Source organism: Pelecanus crispus, chromosome 14 (assembly GCF_030463565.1).
Source record: "Pelecanus crispus isolate bPelCri1 chromosome 14, bPelCri1.pri, whole genome shotgun sequence".
Taxonomy (NCBI): Eukaryota; Metazoa; Chordata; class Aves; order Pelecaniformes; family Pelecanidae; genus Pelecanus; species Pelecanus crispus.
Window position 1 is genome coordinate 10,211,069 of NC_134656.1, and position 19,578 is coordinate 10,230,646.

At 54.5% G+C, this 19,578-nt stretch overlaps 2 protein-coding genes across 2 annotated transcripts; one reads left to right on the forward strand and one right to left on the reverse strand.

Moving 5' to 3' along the window:
• Positions 1–449: 449 nt before the first annotated feature.
• On the reverse strand, positions 450–15,072 carry MYBL2 (MYB proto-oncogene like 2). Its single transcript, XM_075721249.1, has 14 exons — positions 15,038–15,072; positions 14,191–14,284; positions 12,948–13,019; positions 12,463–12,555; positions 10,521–10,741; positions 10,203–10,359; positions 9,157–9,426; positions 7,518–7,904; positions 5,743–5,882; positions 4,629–4,728; positions 3,899–4,012; positions 3,214–3,330; positions 2,840–2,986; positions 450–602 (listed from the first exon to the last, which is right to left on the reverse strand). Exons 1-14 carry the CDS (start codon positions 15,055–15,057, stop codon positions 474–476), a joined length of 2,061 nt encoding a protein of 686 aa, XP_075577364.1. The 5' UTR covers positions 15,058–15,072; the 3' UTR covers positions 450–473.
• A 2,958-nt stretch (positions 15,073–18,030) lies between these two features.
• On the forward strand, positions 18,031–18,981 carry LOC142594919 (uncharacterized). The gene has a single exon (XM_075721360.1). The coding sequence runs from the start codon at positions 18,031–18,033 to the stop codon at positions 18,979–18,981; it is 951 nt and encodes a 316-aa protein (XP_075577475.1).
• The last annotated feature ends 597 nt before the right edge of the window (positions 18,982–19,578 follow it).

Below are 19,578 nucleotides of genomic sequence, written 5' to 3' on the forward strand. Positions count from 1 at the left end.
ACAACACCCTCCCTCCTCCTAGAGCAAAGAGGAACCACTCCACCCCCCGAGGAAAGCCGGAAGGGGAGACGCAAGACATGACGGAACCTTCACAAAAGCAGTTCCCGAGGTACCAGAGCAGCCAGCATGATGTCCAGGCAGGCTGTGAGGCCGGTCTCCCCGCCCGCTGCATGTGCTGCTCCAAGGTGGAACACGGCTGCGTGCTTCTACTTTGGCAGAACCCAGGTCTTGCAGAGAGAGGTCTTGCTGTTAGCTCTCCAACCCTCCCTTGTTTGCCTTTCCACAGTGATCCCAAAACTTGCATTCCACACATTAGCCAGCAGTTAGCCCAATTTATTACAATATAGATCTAGCTGGGAACGGAAGGAAAAAAATTCACCCCCACACACTAAGGCCTGGCAGAGGATATTTTTTCCTGTGATTCCCCCTCCCCTCCACTTATAAAAAAATTTAAAAAAAAGCAGAACAATCCTTCATGATAAGATTAAGGTCCTTGATGTGTGACTCTGTTTCAACATGCCCAAAAACTGTCGAGCTTTCTCCTGCATGAAGAGTTGGTCTCGGGTTCCACCACAGGCCACCGCTTTCCAAGCCCTGGTCATCTACAGAGGGAAAAGAAAGCACGTGTACAACACAAGTAAGGGAGAGGACAAACACAATGTTGACATGCTGTTTTAAAAGGCTGCAAAACCAAAACAAAACTAACAACTATCTGCCACCCAAGGGAAATAAAACTTCAGGCTTAGGAGCACCCATCTTGTAACCAGGAGGAACTTGCACGCTGCCAGTTACTCACAGCCGAGATGGCCGTTTCTAGCAAAGGGGGGTTCATTCAGCAGTTTCCCAGGTGAGTGCTCCATTTCAGGACAACCCACGTCCCCTTTCAGGGTTTTCCCTTACTTAGCTTAAGACAAAAACCCCAAAGCACAAACCCACTAGGGCTCCTTGTGCTAAAGAGATTCCAGAGGGATGGAAGGGATTCAAGAACAGTTTTGGGGTTTATTCCCAACCAGTTCAATTCCTACATGAGCTGCATAGCCCCAGGTCTGGATTGGTCAAAGACCATCCTTAACAGCAATTTGGTGCCTGTAATTTCAGCAGGGCCCTGCAGTACACAGGAAGAGCTGAAAATCAGGTGTGCTTCAGTGACTGTGTACAGAAAGGATGTTTTTGCACTCCAGGAAACCCCCTGTGAATCCTCTGATAAATGCAGCCAAGAGATACACAATGCCCGAACTGGAAATACCCATTTACATGCACTGCAAAGAACCAGAGCTCGAGCTTCAGCATTTGCTCACATGCAGCCACAGCATGGCTTTGGGGCCAATTTAGGTTTAGCCCACAGCTAGGTGAGCTTATTTAATAAATAGCTGCCACTGGTAGTGACACCAGTCTGGCACAATAAATCCCGAGAGCCCAGCAACACCAGCTCTGCTGTCTTTGGGCAGTGGGATTTCACTGCACACCTGTACTGCTAGTGACACCAGTCCGGCACAATAAATCCTGAGAGCCCAGCAACACCAGCTCTGCTGTCTTTGGGCAGTGGGATTTCACTGCACGCCTGTACTCCGTCACCACGCAAGCTGCCTTCCTGTCACCTTCAGGTCACTCCCAAAGCTTTACTTGTATGGATCTATTGCTCTCAGAGCAATACGACCCTGCCTAGGAGAGGAGGAGAAATGGAAGTGTTTCAGTAGGGTTTATTTTGAGAAGGGGAAGGAATTACTCTGGCTGAGAAGTACTTATTTGTCAGAAAAAAGAGCTTTCACAACAGACAGCTCTAATCCAGGGACAGATGCAACCGTCCTTCCTGCAGTGTTTCATGACGACTGAGCCAAGGCTGCTCAGTGAAGACTACACTGTACCTGGGCTCTTCCTGGGATCTGAACACACCCCCACGCTAGCCCCCAGCTGCAGTTTTGTGCCCTGCCAAGGACAGCATGTATTTCCATCCTCATTCAAGCTACCAGAGAGCTCCCATGACTTGGCCCAAGCAAATATCTGTAATATCACGGTCCAAATCCCCTTCTCTAAGCCACACTGCCTAACAAAGCAGGGATACCCCTCTACTAGTACACTCTGCCTGCAAACACCAAATGGTGAAGATTTTAAGGAGAGCACAAGAAACCATTTATGCCCCAGAGTCTGTAGGCTACAGCGATTCCAGCACAGCCCAGATGTGCTCCACAGTGTGGAGCTGAGGAACAGGGTAGCTGTAACACCTCAGCACGAGCTACAAAGGTGGTACACTGTCAACTGGAGCTCTGTACTGCCACAGGTTCAGGTAAACAGCAGAATAAAGCCAGCCTATGCTGCCTAGGGCACACAGCCTTCATCACAACCTAGAAACAGCCTAAAAATCAGAGAGATAGGAAATATCTTGTTGTTCAGCATTTATACAGCACTTCACAGACTTGCTATGCACAGAGAAGCAAAAAAAGATGAGCCTACTGTTGCCCACTCAAGGAGTGCTTGCTGGAAAAAGGGAAGTTTACTTCACTGGTGGGTCAATCCTCTAAATTCCCTGATGGATTGGGACAGGATGTCGATTCACATGAGGAAATAAGGGGCCAAACAAGCAGGCCACAGCTCTGATCAGCCATGGAGCTTTGAGCCCCAGCAGAAGGGCAGGTTTGCAAAGAGACAGGAGGGAGCTGTAGTGTGACGCTGCTGGCTCAGCATCTCCAAACCTGGGTGCAAAGACAGCCCTGACAGCATACGGATGCCTACGCAGGAGTCTGCAGAGCTTCGTCCCCTCACTCCTCCTGTCCCAAGGAGGGACAAGGGCTGCACTACCAGCTAACCTCCTGACTGGGAGGGCAATGGCTGCGGTGCTTACTGGTGCTGGTGGTCTGAAATGGCTTGGCATTTTCCTGTAGGACATTTTCTCTGGCTGCACTTGCACGAAGGCTCTGTTGAGCAAACCACTGTCATTCTTCCTGCTTGAGGAAGAAGAGTTCAGGGACCTTGACAGGAAATTCACAGGCTGCAAAGGGGAAAAAAGGAAAAGTACAAGGAAACAAGTTAATTTGCCCTAACAGTGCTGATACTTGGCCTGGCCAAAAGGCCAGTCGACAAATCCAGCCCTTCATCCACATTCACATGTACCATTCAAAGGCAGCTGCAGGTGGCAAAGCTCCCACCACTGCTTGCACAGGGTCTCTTTGGGTCAGAAGCCAGCTCTACCCCTGCTCTGAGCACAGTACCCCTCACCTGGGCTCTTTTGAAACAGACAGTCTTGGGGAGGGCAGGCATATTTTGTGTCATATCTTCATCCACAATATCCAGGGCCAGAGACTTCCGGACCTTCTTGATGGGACTCCTACGCAGCTGGGGGACATAGAAGAACAAATGTCAGCATGAATCAACCCGGTGAACTCCCACCCTAAGGGCCCAGGGTGCACACCAAGCCCACCTCACCCCAGGTCTGCACTGCACCAGCACCTCAGGAAGAAGGCGTGCAGCAGCCTTCTGCACCACAGGGCACAGCAGCTTCCAGTGCTCTCCTGCTGGCACCAAGAGCCACCAATTTAGAAGAGGAAGCCCCTTTCCATAGGAAAGGAAGGCCACCTGAAACTGAGCCAATAGACTTGGCACACCAGCCCACAGCCTTCTGGGAGCCCAACTTGCCACAGATGCTCCAAGTGTGCCATGGGTCTCTCCTGTAGGTTAGGGACACAGCATCTCCTAGCATGCCCCGAGTTCAGCATAAACCAGGACACAGCTGGCTGTATTTTAAGCAGGCCTTAAACTCAGGCATGTCTTGCTGATTAAAAGACATCAGCCACAGGCCAAAAACTTTTTGGCATCAACAGTAGGATGAACAAAACCAGCCAAAACACCCCTCAACAGCACACGGCAGCTCAGCAGCAGGTACTGGATGCAAAAATCAGCTCACCCCTTGTTTCCTTTTCTGTTTCTCAGGCTTCACATCATCCTCTATGATAAGTTCGATGCCAGCTTCACTTCGGAGCACCTCTTTCAAGTCTTCTTCCAGGTGAGGAGTCTGGGGCTGGTGTGAAAAGGCAGAGAGAGAGAGCACAAGCCAGTAAAAACCTGTATGCTGGGCAGACTCAGGAGTATTTCCCTCAAGGTCTAATGGGGTCGGGGAGCCCACTGTGGGAGGACAAACACAAAGATGACTGACTTCCCAGCTAGAAGAGATATGACAAGATTTCTGCTAGCCTGACAGATTTACAGGATCTCCAGGCATGAGAGGCTCCGACCAGCTGAACCCCAAACATGCCATCAAGAGACCAGTACGCACAGAAGGCCTGGGATACTGGAAACTGCCATCCCCACAACACCCGCATTAAAAGACCCAGTTCCTCAGGGATGCCTAGGCAGATTGTTCCCTTGCTTCTCCTCAAGGTCATCAGGAGCCAAGCACTGCAGCCTGATTCAAGGGCAATTTTTGGCATTTTTAGCTGGTTTACAGAGGAGCTAGAAGTCCTGTGGCTACTTACCATAACACATTCACCATGACAAGGTCCCCTTCATCCCTCCCATCTCAGCCTGGCACTACAAAACTGTACCTTGTTATGGCACAGATAACAGCTCACTCACGGCTCCACTGCAACCCACCCCACATCCCGTTTGTATTCATTATGTTTCTCCCATCAACTTACCAGAGGCCTAATTGGTCCATATTTCTCCAGGGCATTTTTGAAAGGTGTGGGGGTGTGAGGAGTGTTGTCCACCACATACTTCTGATCTGGTGTGACAAACCTGGCAGCAGAGAGTGGGAAAGATGAAGAATCAGACATACTGTAATCCACACAAAGTAACCCCCATCCTTCTGAGCCCTCTCATTACACGAGCCACCTGCGGAGTCTCACATGGCAGCAGCAGAAGCCACCTGCCTGGCTGGACTGCTCCTGGGGTGCAAGCAGGGCAAACAGGCACAGAGGAGCCTTTAGCAGGGAAAACATCTTTCAGACATGCCAACTGTGCTGCTCCACCCTGCCAGCTGCCAAGCACCCTCGTCAGAAAGCGGTACAGCACCTCCGGCACAGATGACATGCAGCTCTGCAGGCCAGCCCCACTCCGCAATGCTTCTGCTGGCGGATCTGCTTAGGTCCAGGCTGGGCTTTGCAACAGTCACAGATGGACCAGCAGAAGACCTGGGTGCAAATGCACTCAGAGCAGCCAAGCCAGCTCACACCACCTGGACGGGGGAGCTGCTCTGGGCCATGCCAACAGCAGAGCGGTTTTGCTAGCACAGACAGCACCCCCAAACACTATGCTGCTTCACTAGAGCGACAGGTCTGCCAGGAAAACACCCCCTGTGCAGACCACCCCTTCTCACCTGCCTGGTACAGTGCCTTGGGTAATCAGCGCCCTGGACTGCCCCTCAGGACAGGCAAAGCAGAGGGTGCAAAGCTAAAGGGATGGATCTGAACAGCTCTTGCTGAGAAAATCAAATCCCTTCCCTGCTGGCACAAGGCTCCCAGCATAGCAACGTTTCCCAAAGACATGCACAGAAGGCAACAGGCCACCCAGCAGCTGAGCGCAACGGTGGCCACTTGGCTGCGGCCCCAATGAGCCTGTACACTTGTTCCCTGAAGCTCAGAGAGGGAGGAAACACCGATTTAACGAAATCCCCAGCCTGCCCTGCCCCTCTATCAGTAGTGCCAGTACAAGTACTGGGGGAGGTATGTTTGAATTGGACCAGAATCCCATGTGGAAAAGGACGCTGCTCAGGTGGGAATGGGGGAGGAGGAGGAGGAGGAAAGGACTTACGCCGAGTTCTTCTGGAGCAGAGGGGTCTTGTCCCTGTGCAGAGGGGTGGTGACAATCACCTTCTGACTGCACACAGGCGTGGAGGTCAGAGATGGGTTCTCCAGTTCTAGTGTATCCTGTTTGGTCCAAAAGTTTAAGAACTGCACAGCACAGGAAAGAAAGAGAAGACAGTCAGTCTCAAGCACCTCAGCATAGTATCACAAGTCATTATTTGTTCCTAAACATGGTGGAAAACCCGAAGTAGGGACAATCCTCCCATAGCAAGTGGCACAAGAGGGATCTGTCCCAGTATAAACCAGGATGACTCTTACAGTCCTGTACATGGGCACACACATGAAAGTTGCCAGAAGGTGCCTCACACCTATAAGGATTATTCACTTCCCATAAGTGATGGGTCAATATGACTACAAGCAGCTACAGGGTGGGAGAGGAGTCTCTCCTTACACTGCTCCAGATAAGGCCAAGCAAAATGGTGGAGGAGAGGTAACGCCAGCCCACGAAAGATCTATTCCGACCTCAGGTTGGCAAATGTGAGGGAAGCCCATGTAACACAACAGAGTACAAGTTAACAGATTTTGCATTGAGCTGTCTTCAGCCTAAACTGTGAGAAAACCACAAACTGTCTCATCTCTGCTAGGATTTTACTTCATGACAGCTAATAAGTGACAACTTTACTCCCATAAGGAACGAGGTTTGTACCCAAGAACCTATCAGGAGAAAAGAGCTCTGTGCATTACATTCACTGATGGTTAAAGCTCAGCCCGAGAAGCAGGACATGCCGTTTGCCTTCTCAGATTCACTCCAGGCCTTCCAGCCTTTCACACTCGGCAGAGCCGCGCATTTCAGGTCCCACTCTGAGTTCCCAGTTCTTGCTGGCCTTGCATTCAAGGTCCACCTGAACCTGGGTGTCAGACTGTCCTGTTGTGCTCTCCCATGTGCCACCCAGGGCTGCAAAAACAGCAGAAATAAAGGCCTGGAAGGCACAGGTAGACAGGGTCTGAACAATAGAGCAGCTGTGGGAACTGTGCTGGAGAACACAGCGACACAGCAGCCTTTATTCTGTTTTATAGACAGAACTCCACCACATCAACATACGAGACACCACAGTGCTCCAAGATGATGTATGTTGGAAACCACATGTGCACACAGGCATGGACGCTGTAGGAGTCGTGACAAAGGCTGAAAGATCCTGAGTCCCTTTTGCAAAGCAGTCAAGTCTGGGAGCATTTTCCTAAGCACAGCAACTCAGAGATCTGCACAAGGTGTGTGCCGCCAAGCCTGCCTGCGTGACATAACTGGTGATGAACAGGGCAAGCCACTTCTCATTGTTGCCACACTGCTACCCATACCTGGGGCAGCAATGCCGTGGGGACAGAAGCACAGTGCTCTCCAGCAATCCTGGAGCAGGCAGGCACGCAGATCTGCACAGTGGTGCTCCTTCCTCGTAGCAGGTGTGTGCCCTGCCCATCACAGAGGGCAGCTGGGCTTCACCAGCACTGCAAGCACTCCCAGAGGCAGACACAGGCTGGTGCTCCCACAGGAAGGGCAGCACTGAAGACAAGCAGGACCAGAACCCAGCTCCATGCCTTGTTTTAGCAAAGAGACACACCTTGTGCACTGGCACTGCCTCATTCAAGGGAATAGAAACACAAAGCTGGCAGAGCTGATGGAAGTACATGGCATTAAGGCAAGTAGGTAGAGCACCAACATGCTTATTAGCTCACGACCAAGCCCAAGCAGAGGAGCACAGACTGGGCTCTGCCATTGCTCCATACCTGAGATGGAGAGAAGGGCAGTGTCTTGACAGGGGTACTCTTGGGTGTCATGCTGTTGCAGGAGTCAAGGAAGGAAAGGCTGGTGCTGGTGGCATTCTCCGTGACAGGGGAGAGGGAGATCTTCCTCTTCTTCTGCCTCTTCAGCACAGAGGGTGGCGTGCCAAAGCTCACCTCCGCGTGCGGAGAGATGGGGATGAGCTCCCCCTTGCTGCTCTTGCTCAGGTCAGAGATGGTGTGGCCGTCCAGGCGGTACTCGGTCACATTGGGCAGGGATGGTGTTGGCTTGCTGGGGGTTTGCCTCACCGGGCTGTTGCTGCTACTGCTGCTGCCGGCGGAGGGTTCCTCAGGCAGGTCAAACTGGGTCAGATCACACCACCCGTCTGGGTCCTGCACGCAAAGGAAACCATCAGCAGCAGCCCAGGAAGGAAAGCTGAGCAGCCAACCGGTGCAGATGCATAGATGAACTGGGAGGTGAAATAAGCAGGTGTGTGAGACTGCACCGGCTTTTGCAAGGAACCTGGCTAGAGGAGAGCTCAAGCCCTCCTCCCCTCTGCTGCCAGCACAGCTGAGAACCAGACCAGGGAACTGACCCAGCTGAAAGCTGCTGCTTGTGTGTAGGGTAGATTTTTCTATTTACGCAAGGTTGGTTTCCCAGTTCAGTTCACAGCACAGCTGCACAGACAGCTGCACCCCCACACAGAGGGGACAAAAAAAGCAGCTGGGGACAGGGGCTGAATGAAGCGACTGTCACCCAACACCAAAACCACAGTCTTGGGCACACCAATACAGCTGGACACAAGGCTCTGCTGTAACCTGCACTGCTGGAAGCAGATTAAAAATAACCAGACCAGTTCAGAGATCAGCTGCTTCATGGCTCAACCCCACCAATACCCAAAGGACCATACAAGCAGGCCCCTAAGGAGCCACACAGATGGGCCATTAAGCCTTGGGCACAGACTCTCTGTCCTACTATACACATGCAAAGTGGATCCTTCATGGATAATCAGCTCATAAGCTCCTCAGACAGGCTGGGGGCTGCAGAGACATTTCCCTCTGATGGCAGCAAAATGCTTTGTTGATTCTAGCCAGCATTCTGCCCTGGCATGCCTCCGACATGCTGCTTGACTGGCCCAAAGTTGCTAGTTTCAGTGAAGCTACCTCCACTGAAAGCAAATGGTGGCGTCATCGGGGTGCAAAGGGGTCTATCCTGCATACTACACAGGGGCCTGGCCTATTCCCAGCCTGTCCTACCCTATCTCATCCCATAACAGGAGGGAAAGGAAAGCCCATAAGCATGAGTCTGAACTTCTGTGAGAGGGAGAGCTGGGGACACCCTGGCTGATAAAAGAGGGCTTGAGATCAGGTTTGCCAGCATCTACAGCCTCCCACACCAGCAGAGCCCATGCACAAGGACACCCACCTAGGGGAATTTGCAAGCCCAGAGCAATACTGGCAGAGCTGGAAAGGCCTAATCCAGCCTTGGAAAAGAGACAGTGGGAAGCCACAAGCCAATGACAGACCCAGCCCTCCTCAGGATGCCCGTGGTGATGAGCAAGAGGACCCAGTAAGTTCACTCAAGAGAAGAGAGCAGGGATCAGTCTCCCGACATTAGCTGGAGGAGCAAGGGTCTGTTACTTACAGATTCAATCATGTCCAGAGCTTCATTGAAGGCTGGCACAGATGTTGGGTACAAATAGTTGGCAGCTTCGACAACCCATTTGTATGGTGACGTGACAAATGAAGAGGCATCCTCAGGCACTGCATCATCTGGGGTCCCCTCAGGGTTATGCTCTGCCAGTTCGGCAGCTGGCAGCTCTGAGGGTAACTCCTGCACACCCGTCACTTCCTCATCACTGACATCCTCTTCCTTTATTTCAGAGATATCGACTGGCCAGTTCGGCACGACGGTCTTTGCACAAACAACAAAGAAAATCCAGCCGTTAGTAGAAACCAAGGGAACAATGTCATGTCCTGGGGACAAAGAACAAGGCTCCCTGGACATATTCAGCTCTGCCTGCTCTCCTACCTGCCACTCGGTTTGTTTCACATCCCCATTCTCCCTCACTGCTCTGTCCCATACACCATCTCAGCAGGAGTCCATGCGACATAACAAGCACAGGACTGTTTAATTGAAGATTTCACTTAACAGTATCCCAGGAGAAAGTTGAACAAAGGCTGAGCAGGTTAACACTAATCCTGCATTTCCTACTTTCCAGGAGCCTGCCTTTGAAAACTACATGCTTTCTTCATGGAAAAAATAATTGGGTGTACTTCCCCTGCCTCCCTTTGTAGAGGAAAGTAACACCATACTTCTTCACCATGCCCCCCCACTGCCTGGAGCAGCCTCCTCCCACCAGCAACAGCACAATGGAGCCAAAAAAATCTTCAGTCTCCAATACAGACCTGATGCTGGGATTGCCAAGGTAACAGCACTAGCAGACTGCTGTCCTCCACCTGGATAACACACTCGGGCTCATATTACACCTCTAGCTCCTAGAGGGAAAGGTCTCCCAAGAGTCAGTCTCTTGGAGAAGACTGGGGGAAGGCACAGACTGTCTATGTAGACACCAGGCTGTGGCAAAGGCAGTGTGAGAGGCAGCAGAAGGGTGGATGAACAGCTCTGATATGCATTAGCAGAGCAGGGGACTGACCCAGCTGCCTGCTGCAAGTGTGCTGGTGCAGTACCTGGCTCCCAGTTCTCGTTCGACTTTGGCTCTCCTTGTCATCCACCTCCACGAGGAAGTACAATGACTTGGACTCCTTAGTTTCATTGAGGAAGCCTCCTGTGTCCACCTTCCGCTTGATGGTGGAGTTCCAGTGATTCTTCACAGCATTGTCTGTCCTGCAGAGAAACCAGGAGGAAACAGAAATCACCATTTACAGCAGCTTTAAAGCACAGCTAACAGCTCCTACATGCTCTCCAGCCCCATCCTGTGATCCATGTGTTATGGATCTCCATGGGCCACCCAGCAGTGAAGGCACCACTCAGCAAAGAGGTCCTACCTCCCAGGCAGCAGCTTGGCAATCTCTGCCCAACGATTCCCCAGGACCTTGTGGGCCTCAAAAATGATGCGATCCTCCTCCTCTGTCCACGAGGACTTCTTCACCTCTGGGTTCAGGTGGTTATGCCAGCGTTCCCGGCACTGCTTCCCTAACCGCCCTTTCAGGTGCTTGGCTATCAGGGTCCATTGTTTGGTGCCGTATTTTTTAACCAGTTCAATTACCTTTGAAGAGAGCAAGAAGGAAATAAGGAAATGGAATAAAGAAGAGGAAGGTCAATACAGTCATCTTCAGGCTTTGCTCTTCACCTCTCTTGGGACCAGGTAAGGGCAGACAGATAAAGGCCCCTTCGGAGAAAAAGCTGGAGGGATCCAGCGCTGACAATCAGGGGTACCAACACTTGAGAGAGCAATGATTCAGCCAAATTTCTGAAAGAGGCTGTTTCCATGCAGACATTTTGCCACATGGCACCAGTGAATGCAGACAACCGCTCACAGAAGATGAAGACCGGCAGGAGCACCAGGGGCAGAGGGGCCCAGATTTAGAAACACGTGCCCATTTCTGAGCAAGGGCCAAGTCCCACATGCTCTAAGGCGCCTCTGCCCTCCCTCCTACCAAGGACCTGGCGACATGACAACAGTCCCCATAAGCTCTGCACTGCTCTGCCAGCTGGGACAGAGGCACGGCCTCCCTTTAACAGAGGGTGCTACACCGAGGACATTCCAGGGCCTGCAACTCCCCGCCCTGCTAGCACCAGGACACAGAGAGCGCCCCAAAGCAAAAATGAACAATATTGACTTAAGAGCCATCCACTTTGCCACTTCCCCTTCACCCAGGGCTTTCTGACTTCTGCCTGAGGCTCAGTGCAAATGCCTCTGGGCATGGAACCCATTCTGAGCCTCTGTGGTACGTCCATGGCAGTGAGGACAAAACAACCTACTGCGTGCAATGTTCAGCCCACCAAAATCTTAGAGAGGAGGTTGAAGGGTTCTCAAAGAGCATTTTTACCCTGGCCAGCTGCACTCAGCTGAAAGATGCAGGTGGACAGGTGATGCTCACAGTGCTCTTGGCCCACAACATGTCCCTACTGCAGGCTCTTGACTATCAAGCACAGACATATGGACCAAAGACACCAAGCTGCGGCACAGGCCAAGGAGCTGGAGTGCTTGCAGGGCAAAGCAATGTGCATTGTCAGGAGGAGAAAGCTGGAGCCCAGCCTGGCCAGGATGGCAGTGGGCATCATGACTGGGTAGGCTGGTGGAAGGACATCACGAAAGCTTCCTTAGGACTTGCTCGACAAAACACACAGGTGGGAGGCAAAAGGGACTGTAACACCCTGTAATGGGACCAAAAGGGAAAGAAACAGGGGAGCAGAAGTGTTACAGAGAATCTGACAAACTAGGAAATTTTGCAGCAGAAAACCCTGGTAAAAGTTGGAATTCATTCCAGCTTTTCTTAAGTAAACTCATCATCTTGATGTATCTGAGCTGGCCCCTCTCAGCTCACTCTGGAATCAGCATAGAAACAGGTTTGCAGAAGTCATGATTCACCTAGCCAACCTCAGACATCTACTTTAGGCTGTCTACTGTGGCACAGGAAATACCACTTTTATTTTCTCTTGAGTCCAACATGGCCAGGTCAGGTGGAGATCTGCCAGCAGGCAGATGAATTAATTCCCTTTTCTACTCTCTCCCTTGGCACCCTACTGTAGCAGTGCTGTGTGAAAGGGAGAAGGTGTTAAGCTCAAGAGGCCTAGTCCTGCTTCTGCTTGTCATGACCACAGCTGCATTAGTCTGCTCAGAGGAGGCGAGAGTACTGCTTTTGCGGATATCCACCATTGGAAAGAATTACCCACAGTTTACAAAAAGACCCGAGGGTCTGACACCTCCATCCTCTCTGCAGACAGTCACAGTCCAACACTCACATCTTCTTGGCCCTGACTTACCTTTTGGTCCTCCTCTTTGGTCCAAGGGCCCTTAACCAAGTCTGGATTCAACACTCTCAGCCACCGGTATTGACACTGCTGATCGCTGCGGTTCTGGGAAAAGGAATGAGAGTAGCCATGCATGAGGCTGGAGGCTCCAAAAGCCCCTACAGCAATAGCAGTTCCGTCCTGGCCCCCCCTGCCAGGTTGTCCCACAGAAAACATGCAGAAGCACATGGACAATACATACTATGACTAGGGCACTGTGCACAGGGACAGGAACCTCAATTTCTCACCCCAGCTCCAACAGACTCGCCCTTGAAAGTCCTCTGTACAAGAAGGATGTCTCCCTGCCCTGAAGGAGCACCGTTTCACAGCCTGGAGCTGCAGTCACAGAACAGAGTCCCACTGTGCAACATGCTGCACAGACACACAGAACCAGCACAATGAGCACAAGAAGCAACATGCAAACACTACAATCCCCAACTGAGCAAGGGGTCACTTACCGGAAAGTGACTGGCCAGGAACTTCCAGTCATTCTGCCCATAATGTCTTACTAACATCTTCAGCTGCTCATCCTGCAAAGAACAAAGACATCCACTTTCATATGCACTGAGGCAACACACACCACAGGCACCCCTGGGCTGACGGCGCCAAGAGAACAAACTAGATATTTTGAACTGTCAGGAAGGTTTTTTTGGCATTCTGCATTTAGGGGAAGAAGGTAGCTCACACAGTTCTTTAGCAGCGCTCCAGTACATGGAGCCCAACTGGAACAAACAGTTTGGTTCTGGGCTCTGTACTAGGGCAAGCTCGTACAGCGAGTACAAAACAAGAGCTCAGCTCTGTTCCAGTACAGTCTGTTTCAAGCCCTGTGGCCAAGGCTACCGGCTTATCCAGCCCCAGTACACCCCTGACCAGACAGTCCATCTCCCAGCACAGCCACTGCTTTTGCCTGGCCAGGAAAGCTGACTGGTTTAAGTGTATCACCACTAGCCCGGTGATCCACCGTCTTTCAGTGCTGCTGGGCTCTACAGCATTTCTTTCATGAACCCTGCTATAGCCCAGGTATGCCTACTCTTACAGCTCACAAAGAGCCTGCTATAGGCGTCCTTGCCTGTGTGCTCCAGCTGGGCAAACAGAGGCATGAAATAATTCCCTACCCAACATGAGCCTGAGGCTTCGATCCCTGCACACAGACCGCCTTACTTGGTGTTCAGACCCCAGGGGAGACAGGACATCTTGTAGTTTTCAAACAGAACAAAGATGATGGAGGAACTGGGAGGAGGGAAGAGAATAACCCAACTAATTTCAGGCTCTCAGCCAGGATGACTAAGTCATGATCCCAGCAGTCTCAACGCTCCCTCCCATTGCTAGAGAAAAGGGAGGACATTTCCACTGTACAATTCGGCTTGCTGAAGGCCTCAGCCAATCTCTGGAACCCCTCTTTGCTCACCAGAGCGCTGCAGGCAGTGGATGCCTCGCTCAGGGCTCACACGCTTAAGCTAAAGTGTTTGGAGCTCTTGCTCTCCAGGCTACACTTTAAACTGCCCTGAACCTCCTGGCCTCATTAAGGCCTCAGCTCACATCAGCAAAACAGACACATGGTGTCCTCCAGTAGCAAGACAGCAGGTGGTGGTGTCATGGCCAGCAGGTGAGGACTGGGGTGGAGGCACCCAAGCCCCGGGTGCCATGCCAGAGGCCTACGCCAAAGCACCTGCTCTCAGCAAGTGCTGGGCTCTCACTCACCTCTTCTTGTGTCCACTTGACTTTGCACCTGCTGTCCCGCTGCTCCGGCACATCCGAGTCAGTATCCTGGTAGTGCAGATCATCCTGGTCCTCACTAGAGATGAATAAACAAAGATTATAATTTCCACCTCTGATAAAAACGCAGCAGAGGGAGCAACCTCCACCACGCAGAGCAGAGCTCCAGAGAGCAGCCTGCATCATGCAGAGCAGAGCTCCAGATCTGCTCCCTTCCAGCACCGAGCCCCAGCTCCTCACGAACACCCACTGACACCGCAGGTTTACAGGATGCCCTCAGTGTTGGGCTCCCAGTGCATGCTAGCCATTTTTATGCTGCCAAGAGCAGGGGAAGGCGCGTTTCTCTTGACTTCTGCTCCTTCCTGTCCCTCTGGGAGGGCTCTGCATCTAGGGACTGGCACCATTTCCCCTCCTTACAGCCCACCAGTCTCCCGGATTGCTGGAGTAAAGACAAGGGATGCGAGAAGCCGCCCGAAGCCAGGCGGCTAGCGCCGGGCAGGCGGCCCCGAGGGGCTCTGCGCGTCACCCCCCGCCCTGCCCTGTCACCCCCCGGCTCCCGAGCAGGCAAAGCCAGGCCCGCACCCCGCTCCCGGGCGGAGCCAAGAGAAGCCTTTAGAGCGGGGCCGGCGGGACGCGGGACCCGGGGGTGCGGGGCCGCGGCCCTGCCTGCAGCCCGCCGCCCGGCCGGAGAGCGGGAACGGGCCGCCCGCCGGAGAGGAGCCTCCAGGGGGTCCCCGGGGCCGCCCCGCACGCCCCTGCCCCGCGCAGCGCGCCGGCGGGCAGCCGCGGGGCCGCCACGCGAAGCCGCCGCGGCGGCGGGGTCCGCACTCACCCGCGGCTGCGGCGCGCCATGGCGGGGCCGGGCGGCGGCGGCGGCGCTTTCCTATCTCGCGCCAACTGCGCCCCCCCCGCGCGGGGCCGGGCCGCGCATGCGCGCTGCTGCCTCCCGCCCGCACAAAGAGGCGCGCGCGGGAGGGCGCCCGCCCGCCCCGCCCCCGAGGGGCGGTCACGGCCCGGGGAGACCCCGGCACCCCCCGCGTCGCCCCCACCCCCGGCAAAACCCGCGGGCACCCCCGGGAACGCGGCTCGGGGCGGGTTCGGGGCGTGCCGAGGGGCCCTCGGGACACGGCTCGGCTCGGCTCCGCCCGAGGACGGGGTCTGCTTCTGCCGCCGCGGTCACCTCACGCCGCAGCCGCTCAGCCGGGACGCGGGAGCCCCGGCAGCCGCCTCCCTTCAACATGGGCGACAAAGCGAATCAATCGGGCACCTTCCCCACGGTGCTTCCGCAGCGCCTCTCGCTCCAGGGGTGCGCTGGGGGGTGCCCGGGGCACAGCGCAGCTCTGGCGCTTCCTAGAAGAGAAAAGCGGCAAAGCTCAGCGCTGCCCGCTGCCGGGCGTTCCGCTGCCCGCTGCCCGCTGCCGGGCGTTCCGCTGCCCGCTGCCCGGCGTTCCGCTGCCCGCTGCCCGGCGTTCCGCTGCCCGCTGCCGGGCGTTCCGCTGCCCGCTCTCTGCACGCCGCCCAGGCCCATGCGTTGTCTGCACCGCCCGTGTTCAGCCTGTGCGCCTGGGTGCTCTGGGCCAGCGTTTCCGAGCAGACAACACAAACCCGAGCAGAGATGTCACCCTGTTGGGGACCCTCCCCGAGTGCTCTGGCCGGGCAGGAAGGCTCCGTGTCCCCCCCCTTCTCCTCCCACCGCGCAGGACCAGGCTCCGCGAACGCCCCTGCTCCCCGCTGACAGCCCCGGCCCAGCCCTCGCAGGGCTCCTTCACCTGCAGCACCCAGCCACCGCCCACCATCACTGCCCCGTGCTTAAAAAGCAGCAAACAACCACCCCTCCCTCTCCCAAACGAGCGCAATTAGAAATTAGCCTGTTGGTTAATTACCAGAGCTATAAAACAGCTATAAGCAACACTGACCAAAGAAGGCTCAAGATCTTGAAGGGGGTCTCTATAGAAGCTGAAGGTAAGCAGTGTTTTTTAGTCTATTCTCTTAGCATGTACTCTTTATTTCTCACATAGTAATTTATTTAAATTTTCTTTATGGAAAAAGAATTTAATAGAATCATTTAGGTTAGAAAAGACCTTTAAGATCATCCAGTTCAACCATTAACCTAACATTACAAAGTCTACCACCAAACCAGTTAAGGGTAGAGTAGCAATTTCATGTTTCCTGGCTTGGTGGCTGGATTACTTATAATGAAAGTAAAAACTAGAAATCATTAAGGTTAGAAAGGACCTCTAAGATCATCAGTCCAACCATTAACCTAACACCATCATGCCTACTAAACCATGTCCCAAAGTGCCACATCTACACGTTTTTTGAACACTTCCAGGGATGGGGACTCCACCACCTCTCTGGGCAGCCTGTTCCAATGCTTGACTACCCTTTCCATGAAGAAATTTTTCCTAATATCCAATCTAAACCTCCCCTGGTGCAGCTTGAGCCCATTTCCTCTCATGCTATCACTAACTACTTGGGAGAAGAGCCCAACACCCACCTCACTACACCCTCCTTTCAGGTAGTTGTAGAGAGCAATAAGGTCTCCCCTCAGCCTCCTCTTCTCTAAGCTAAACAACCCCAGTTCCCTCAGCTGCTCCCTATCAGCCCTGTGCCCCAGACCCTTCACCAGCCTTGTTGCCCTTCCCTGAACACGCTCCAGCACCTCAATGTCTTTCTTGCACTGAGGGGCCCAAAACTGGACACAGTATTCCAGGTGTGGCCTCACCAGCGCCGAGTACAGGGGGACAATCACCTCCCTGCTCCTGCTGGCCACACTATTCCTGATACAAGCCAGGATGCTGTTGGCCTTCTTGGCCACCTGGGCACACTGCTGGCTCATGTTCAGCCAGCTGTCTACCAACACCCCCAGGTCCTTGTCAGCCAGGCAGCTTTCCAGCCACTCCTCCCCAAGCCTGCAGGTTGCATGGGGTTGTTGTGACCTTGTGTTAATCTCTTAAAGAAAACTTCCTTCTAGACTGACCATAGAGCCGCCCTTTATAGTAAATTCAGGAGCTTTTTATCTCTGCTTTTAATGCATTCAGTGTAAGAAATGGTTTCAGACCACAGTAGCTGCCTTCCCTGACCTGCCCCATTCCCTCTGGGGGTGGCTGCTGACCAAGCCAGTGGTGAGAATCTCCTCCCAGGTGGAAGGGGAGCGTAAAGGAAGCTCCTGCCCATGGAGCAGAAGGCGGGGTGGACGGCATGAGAGCAGCCAGGAGGACCTGTCCCTGAGGACCTCCCTCGGTGCCCTGTGTGGGCTGTGGGACCCCACAGGTCTACAGGTGGGGGACACCATGTGTGGGGCTAAAGGTAACATGAGAGCTGCTCCTCAACCTCTCCCATCATAACCAGAGCCCAGTTCTAGTGCCTGCACCTCACAGGGACTCAACTCTAACTGGAGTTACTGGTCCTCTGACTCAAGGAACAAGGATAAAGTATTTTATATCTCTGGGGAAAACCAGCTCGATCTCAGTACTGCTAGCAGATGGAGAGGTTTACTGAGACTCTTTACACCCAGGGGTACACAGGCTGAGGCTGAAGAAATACTACTCTAGGGAGGCTCCATGACGACCTCTGAGCAGTAAACAGGCCTTGGTGCAATTGTCTGCTCTAGAAGACAATGACAAGCTGGATGCCCAACTACCTGTCCTGTCCTGGATCCCACTCAGCTCCTCGCTCTCCTAAGCAAGACTGAGACAGGATTTTGCAGAAAATCAGCTACTGTAAGTTTGCAACTCATTAGTGAACAGTAACGAACAATAACATGTTTATTCTAACAGGGACATCCTGGTCTCCAGAAACCTGACAGTGGTGGGATTCTGCAGCATGCTGTCCACCAAGAGGCATGGTACCAGCATCCTGACAATAAAGGAAATCCTGGAAAATGGGTTTGTGGCTGGGGCCTCCAGCTATACCCACTCTTCTCCTGTCCACAGTTACTACATGGACAATAGCAGTGCCTCCAAACCAGACACCTGGGAGTTTCTCATGGACTTGGACAACGCAACAAAAGGCAGTTCCCTGTGTGGTGTCAAGCAGTCGGAGTCTCTGAGCAGCTGTGTGAAGACTGACCTGCACAGCCTGACCCAGGGCGTCTCTGACCTCAGTCTTGTCTGCTTCTGCAAGACCCACCATAGTCAGGCTGCCTTTGACCTGTCTGGTTTGCCCTGTGAGCAGCACCCCAGCAGAGCCGGCTGCCTGATGGACGTGGCGTCGCAGAACACCTCAACGCCATGCAAGAAAGAAAAGCACCCCAAACTGCTGGAGAGTCTGCTCTCCAAGAGCATTGAGCTCGTTGGTGACCTCTCAACCCTTGGGAAGACGCCAGCACCCAGATGGGAGATTTCGGCAATAAAAGCCCCCCTGGATACCAGCCTGTCCCTTGACGTGAGCACCGAGGAGTTACGGTTACCGGGATGCTCTAAACCGGACACGCCGTCCCTGGAGACCTCTGTAGTAATTCCTCTGGCTTGGCCTGGTGCCTTCAAGAGGCACCCTATGCTGATGCCCAGGTCTGCCACCCCTGAGACCCAGCTGAGCGATCCTGAGCCCGTCCCTGTGCTTCTCCATCAGGCTCTGTGCTGCCCTGGCTCCGCGCTGGAGCACAGTGGGCTGCGGGGTGCCTGCCCGGGGACCTCCTGTGCCGCCGAGGAGCACGGTGCCCGGAGCTGCCACCCACGCCGCAGCGCAGATGAAGCCCTCCCGCCCTGCCCTGAGCCGGGGGCTTGCTTCCTGATGGCACCCTGGCGAAAGGCTGAATCCTCCAGCCTGGGGTGACCGAAACGGCAAACCGCTGCCTGGGGGAAGCTCAGGCTGTTGACGGCGGCCCCCGAAAGCCGGCACCAGCCGAGCAGCAGCCCTGCGGGCTCCCCGCTCCTCCCCGCTCCCTGTCTCCTGTACTAATGCAATAAAGACATACGTTTCACTTTTTGGGTGCTCTCTGCCTGGCCTGCGGCTGAGCTCCGCGGAGCGGGGGCGCGGGGCCCGCGGACGGGCCCGGCTCCAGCCGCCCCGAGCCCCGGCTGCCGGCAAAACCCCGCCGAGAGCCGCCGCCTCCGGCGCTTCCCCGCCCGCGAGGGGGGCCCCGGTGCGGTGCTCCGGGGGAGGGGGCCCGTCCGCGGCCGCCGAGGAGGGGCGAGACGCCGCGACAAGATGGCCGTGCCCCGGGCGGGGAGCCCCGCGGCAGCCCCCGGCCCGGCCCCATCCCCGGTGCGCGGCCCGGGGCCGCCCCGCCCGCCCCCGTTACCTGGCCGAGGGGCCCCGGGAGGGCTCGGTGACGGAGGGGCGCGGGAGCGCGGCTCTGCTCCCCGCCGCCGGGCCATGGCGCCGCCGCCGCCGCCCGGGCTGCCGGGGCCCGCCGCTGCCCACGGGGAG

Bases quoted from the DNA above. Each gene is read 5' to 3' on its own strand.
- MYBL2 (XM_075721249.1), bottom strand. From the start codon at position 15,057: ATGGCGCGCCGCAGCCGCGG. The intron at 13,020-14,190 runs GTGAGTGAGAGC...TGTTCTTTGCAG, and splicing joins TCAAGTGGACACAAGAAGAG to GATGAGCAGCTGAAGATGTT. The intron at 10,360-10,520 runs GTAGGACCTCTT...GTTTCTCTGCAG, and splicing joins GCCAAGCTGCTGCCTGGGAG to GACAGACAATGCTGTGAAGA.
- LOC142594919 (XM_075721360.1), top strand. From the start codon at position 18,031: ATGCTGTCCACCAAGAGGCATGGTACCAGCATCCTGACAATAAAGGAA.